Genomic DNA, 6,452 nt, shown 5'->3' on the forward strand with positions numbered 1-6,452 from the left:
TGCCTCTGTTTCAGCTAACTTAATACACGAAGGACGGGTAGTCCTAGTTGGATTCAACAAAGCTTTCAAAGTTGCCATTTCTGGCGCTATCGGAGCAACATGGATTCTCTCCTCAGTCAAATAACGTTCAAAAACAGACTCTTCAAAAGCAGGACTTTCTAGATTAAGGTAATCGAGACGCTTCGAACTACTAGGTTTCTCTTTAAAAAATCTACCTAGTACGTCTCTTTTACGTTCAGGCATACAATAGAATTTTCTAAATTGGAGGGGTAAGCAAACACATATCAAGTCCGACTCAACCAAATCAAACCTATTTATTTCTAGCAAACAAAAAGCATGATGGCTCCACTTAGATTGTTTCTAGACCAGCTTCTAATCCTTCGAACGGGAATTCGTTACAATTTAAGCAAACCCCTCTGGAATCAATCCGAGTTAACGTAAGTTGAATAGAGGCGAGGGAAGCTCGGTGGAGCTTTGATACCCAAGGCCTTACCGGTATTACAAAGCGGCGCAGTCACGCATTCAACTTACAGAAACCGTCAAGAACTTCGAAGTATGCTTAAAAGAGTAACCAATATTTTTCGAATGACTTTCCTGTTAAGCTCGTTACCTTATTGGTCTCGTTCTAGTCAAAATTTTAGGCTTAGGTTCGCGTAGGTTACGTGTTCCTAAAGAGGGCAAGAAGAGAACGGTGATGAAATCCGAACCCTTATCTTGTATGGCCAGGCCTTGCCCTTTACTAGAAAAATAAATGTCCGTATTCAGTCCTCAACATATATGCATACAAAGGAGTCCAGTAACTCGCTGACAGGGGATTCACGAGTGTTTAGAATCTTACCTCCCTTTCCAGACGGGGGATGAATCGGTTGTAGTCGACTCGGGCCACTGACTCCGATGTCTAGTGTACGAACCCAAGGTGCAGAGACAATATCGTAATTGTCCTCCTTCTCTGCAAACAGTTTATATTTAAAGTACCCTTCCGTAGGGTAATAAAAAAAATAATGTCCCAAAGTCCAAAAGTCCAAAAAAATAAAGAAAAATTACAAAAATAATAAACCCTAATATAGTTTTTTTTTTAAATAAAAATAAAATAAACAAACCCTAAACTAAAATTGTCTAAAATAAAATTGTCTTCTTTTCCGTTCTTTTTGCTTTAATCTTTAGCTCCAAGTCTTTATGAAATCACCAAATTCCTTAGCTCAATTTTCTTTATGATCCAGAACCTGTAGACACAAGATAAATACCCAAAAACATAAAAAAGGACAAAAATAATAAAAAAATAAAATAATTCTAAAACACTAAAAACAAGTCCGCGTCGGCGGCGCCAAAAATTGATGTGATCTGTAGATAGTGGTAAAAGTGGTTCGATTCTCAGACTTGTGAAGGATATTATTTAGACTTAAATTCTAATATTAAAATAGAAAACTCACTAAAAATTATAGCAAACTCAATCAAAGATGATATCAATACTAAAAGAAACACTGAGGCTAAGATTCCACTATTTTCCAAGTTCAAAGTGATTAAACCAATACTTATATTTATGCAATTTTCTTGTTTAATTTGATTCTAAAATATTGCAACAAGTAGATTTTCAAAAGTAATAATTGTAAATACCAAGTATGAAGCATCAAAAGTCTTAAAACTAAGCATACTCCATCAAAATAGATCACAATCACTCAAATAAAAATCATATTCAATAATAGTTTAAGGCAAATAATCATATAATTTTTGCAATTAAAAAGATAAAATAGAATATACCACTTTTTGTTGGAAAGATAGCTTCCTCTATCGCCTCATCAATGGGGTTTAGCTCCTCATATTAATCATGATCTGAAAATATGTGTTTGTTGCTCAAAATATGATTAAAAGAGTGAAAAGTAATAACACAAACTGTTTGCAATAGTGTATTGGTGTTGCAAAACAGCTGTTACAATGGAACTGTTACAGAAAAACTGTTGCTTTGTCGCTGATTTTAAGACCCTAGAATACGACTGCCTTGCACATCTTAATGTTCTTCAGCTGTTAAACAACGACACTGTTCTGCGACTTTTTCCCGTGCGTCAATGTTCTTCGCGTTCTTCCTCTTCAGCAGCAGCAGCAGCAGCAGCAGCAGAAACAGAGTTTGGTAAAGCTCTGATTTCTTCTTCTCTGGCTCTCCTTAGGTTCTCAAACTCTCGACACCTCTTCTATATGACCCAAGACATCTATTTATATCAAAAATACCGATTAAATCTCTCCCAAATCTTCCAAAATCTTTCTTTCTCTTCACGGCCAAGTTGCGGCAATTTCTTGTTTTAGAATTTTTACGCGTTTCTGAGCTTTCCTTTTTATTCTAAACTCTTCCTTAGATAGATACAAATCTTTGGGAAGGTTTACAGCGCTTTAATCTCTATAAAATTCCCTAAAACAGGTCACACCCGTGACTTTCCATATTTTCTGTTGTGAGAAAAATCCGTCGATTGAGCCCAGTCTAATCGATTTAAACACCCATATCAGATTCCTAGACCCATAAGGAGTCTATCCTATGAAAATCAGAGGTTTAATCGACCTCAAACTCCTCCAAATCACGATTGCCAAAACTGTTCTTCACTGCACTATTTTCCCGCCAAAACCTGGTTTTTGAAATGTTGAAGATGGTTGCCCCTGATCCAGAGTATGGGTGCGATTAGCAACTGCCTGGAAATGGGATGCCCCTTAGTAATTAGGTTACCCCTTATCCAAAGTGAGAGTCCGAATAGCAAATGTCCTCCGGGTGCTTTCCGACAACTTTTCGAGCCAATTTTTTCCAAAAAATGTTTATTGGTCAAAAACACCTACAAATAAATAAAACACCATAATAAGTACAAAAATGAGCCCTAACAATATATAGATTCGAGACAAATCGGACACAAAAATGTGTCTATCAGTTACCAGCCAGGGTAGTACACGCGTCCCTCTTTAATAAGTCGTCATTAGGGTTTGTCGGTCAATCATTATCGTATTTATATTGTAATGAAACCCAATGGTAAACTTAGTTATGAATTAATGAAAGTTGGCTGCTGCGGCAGATGTTACTGATTTTCCGTCCGAATTTCGATCGTTCTCGTTACAGTTCCGCTTAATTCCGTTGCTATCACTCTCGTTTTCTCTAAGCATATTACAACTGGCATCAGAGCCGTTCCGTCCTAGAATCATGGTGGCTCATACTTTCAAGGATCTTCAAGAAACCAACAAAAAACAACAAAACGAAATCGACAATTTACATTCGAAGGTAAACAATCTAGACATACAACTCAGTTGTATGACAACTAAAGATGATCTTCAGTCGATGAAGATGGAGATGGATACTAGTATGCAAAATCTTCAAGCTGCCATTGAAAAAAGTTTAGAAAAAGGTATTCAATCTCAGTTGGAATTTTTTTTTTTCTAATCAAGATCTAAACAGAAATCAAGATGCTTCAAGTTCAAATTCAGGTGGATTTCACTCTAATTTTCACTCTGGGGGTCGTGATTCTCATCAATTTCACCGCATGCCTAAGTTGGACTTTCCTAGATTTGATGGTGATAATCCAAAGAGCTGGATCCAGAAGTGTGAATACTACTTCCAGATGCATAATATCGCTGAGTTACACAAGACAAGGATGGCAGCAATTCATATGGATGGTAAGGCAAGTAAATGGTATGATAACTTTTGTCTTACACAAGCTGTTATTACTTGGCCATATTTCTGCCATAATGTGTGTGCTAGATTTGAAAACCCTGTACAAGATAACATTGTTGGTATATTCAACAAATTAGCTCAACTTACTATTGTTGATGCTTATTTTGAAGAATTTGAGTATTACAAAGCCTTATTATTGGGGGTTCACCATGATTTTCCTGAATTTTACTTCATTGCTAGTTTTATTGGTGGGCTGAAGGAAGAGTTAACAAGATCAGTTCTAATGTTCGACCCAAAAACTTTACTTCATGCCTTTTCACTTGCTAGAATGCAAGAAAAACCCTTGTTATGCAATAAAAGGCACACAAAATTTTTCTCACCCTCTTTTTCAACCACCAAATCTTTTCCTTCTACTACTACCCCACAAAAACCTACCTACATTCCACCCACTCCCTCACCCTCAATTCCTCAGCCAAAGACATTACCAAACTTGCCTCTCAAAAGACTAACTCTAGAGCAGGTACATGCAAGGAAAGCTAAAGGGATTTGCTTCAATTGTGATGAAGCTTACAAGAGGGGCCATGTTTGTAAGAAGCAGTATTTATGTGTGCTTATAGGGGAGGAAGCTGAAGAAATTTATGATACTGGTGTAGAAACTTCAAATGAAACTGATGAGGAGCCTCCACTGGAAAGTGACATGGAAATATCCATACATGCTTTAACTGGTAATGTCTCAGGAGACACTATCAGAATTCCTGGTTTTATTAAGAAGAAGGCCATCTCCATCTTGATTGATACTGGCAGCACCCACAGCTTTCTATATTCTGCTTTAGCTTCCAGTTTAAAGTGTCCAATTGCTCAAACAGAAAATTTATTGGTCACAGTAGCTAATGGTGATAAAACTGTGAGATCTGGTGTCTGCTCTAAGATGGAATGGACTATGCAAGGTCACAAGTTCTGTGTAGATTTAAGATTACTTCCTCTAGTTGGGTGTGACATTGTTTTGGGTGCAGACTGGTTAAGAAACTTGGGGGATGTTCTTTTCAACTTATCCAAGCTCTGTATTACCTTCAAACACAAGGGTAAGAAGATTACATTAACTGGTGTTCAACAGAAGTCTTCACTAAGTATGATGAGTGGCTCTGCAGTTAAGAAATTTTTTCAGAAACACTCTCATGGCATTGTGGGTCAACTATTCTCCATCACAGGGTCTCCTGCACCACTCCCTACACCACCACCTATTACACCCTTACTCAATGAGTTCTCTTATGTTTTCACTGATACAAAAACCCTTCCACCTAAGAGAAACTTGGATCACCAAATACCACTCAATCCCAATTCTGAACCAGTGAATCTCAGACCTTATACATGTCCTTACCTCCAAAAATCCATTGTTGAGGAGTTGGTCAAGGAAATGCTCCATTCTGGGATCATACAACCAAGTCACAACCCCTTTTCCTCTCCCATTTTACTTGTCAAAAAGAAGGACAACACTTGGAGATTTTGTGTTGATTACATAAAATTGAACAACATCACCATTAAGGATAAATTTCCAATACCTATTATAGAGGAGCTTCTAGATGAATTGCATGGGTCTAAATTCTTCACTAAGATTGACTTAAATTCTGGTTACCATAAGAGTATCTCCTGCAGATGTCCACAAAACAACATTCAAAACTCATCATGGGCATTTTGAATTAAAGGTAATGCCATTTGGTCTAACTAATGCACCAGCTACATTCCAAGCCCCGATGAATAACATCTTTCAACCACATCTCAGAAAATTCATTCTGGTGTTCTTTGATGACATTCTGGTTTATAGTCCTTCCTTGGAAGATCACTTAGTTCACTTACAAACAACATTGGAACTCCTCAGAATGCATCAGCTGACAGCAAACTTCTCAAAATGCTCTTTTGTACAATCCAGCATTGAGTACTTGGGACACATTATTACAGACACTGGAGTTATGGATGACCCTGAGAAGATATCTGCAATGGTTGAGTGGCCACTTCCTACAAACTTGAAGGCTTTGAGAGGGTTTCTGGGCCTTACAGGTTATTATAGAAAATTTGTGAAGAACTATGGAATCATTAGTAAGCCTCTTACTGAACTATTGAAGAAATATGCCTTCAGTTGGTCTCCTGCTGCTACCAAAACTTTTCAACAACTCAAACAAGCCATGACAACTACCCCTGTATTGGCTCTGCCTGATTTTACTAAGCAGTTCATCCTTGAAACAGATGCATGTGACTTAGGTATTGGAGCTGTCCCTATGCAAGAAGGTAGAGCTATAGCCTTTTACAGCAAACCTCTTGGGCCAAGAGCGGCTGCTTTATCCACTTATGAGAAGGAGATTTTAGCCATTTTTCAAGCAGTCACTAAATGAAAACACTATTTACAATGTCAACACTTCATTATTAACACTGACCATCAAAGCATCCATTACTTCCTTGAACAGAAGATTTCTACAACCTTGCAGCAGAAATGGCTTATGAAACTTCTAGGTTTTGATTATGAAGTTAAGTATAAAAAGGGTTCAGAGAACAAAGTGGCTGATGCTCTCTCAAGAAGACCTCATGTGGCTGCTTCTTGCAACTCTATTTCCTTGTCACAACCTGTTTGGGCACAAGATGTTATGGCTAGTTACACTGATGACACTAAAGCACAAGAACTAATCACTCATCTCAGCATTACTCCTCATACTACAACTCCATATTATTATACTAATGGAGTATTGAGGTACAAGGGTAGACTCTATATTGGCTGCTCTGCTACAGCAAGATCCAATATTCTTACCTCTTTGCATTGCTC

General features: G+C 37.7%; 1 protein-coding gene across 1 annotated transcript; it reads left to right on the plus strand.

Annotated features, from left to right (window-relative positions):
* Window positions 1-3,172: 3,172 nt before the first annotated feature.
* On the plus strand, window positions 3,173-5,336 carry LOC113305366. Its single transcript, XM_026554420.1, has 2 exons — window positions 3,173-3,374; window positions 3,454-5,336. Exons 1-2 carry the CDS (start codon window positions 3,173-3,175, stop codon window positions 5,334-5,336), a joined length of 2,085 nt encoding a protein of 694 aa, XP_026410205.1.
* The last annotated feature ends 1,116 nt before the right edge of the window (window positions 5,337-6,452 follow it).

Source organism: Papaver somniferum, chromosome 8 (genome assembly GCF_003573695.1).
Source record: "Papaver somniferum cultivar HN1 chromosome 8, ASM357369v1, whole genome shotgun sequence".
In the NCBI taxonomy this organism is placed as follows: Eukaryota; Viridiplantae; Streptophyta; class Magnoliopsida; order Ranunculales; family Papaveraceae; genus Papaver; species Papaver somniferum.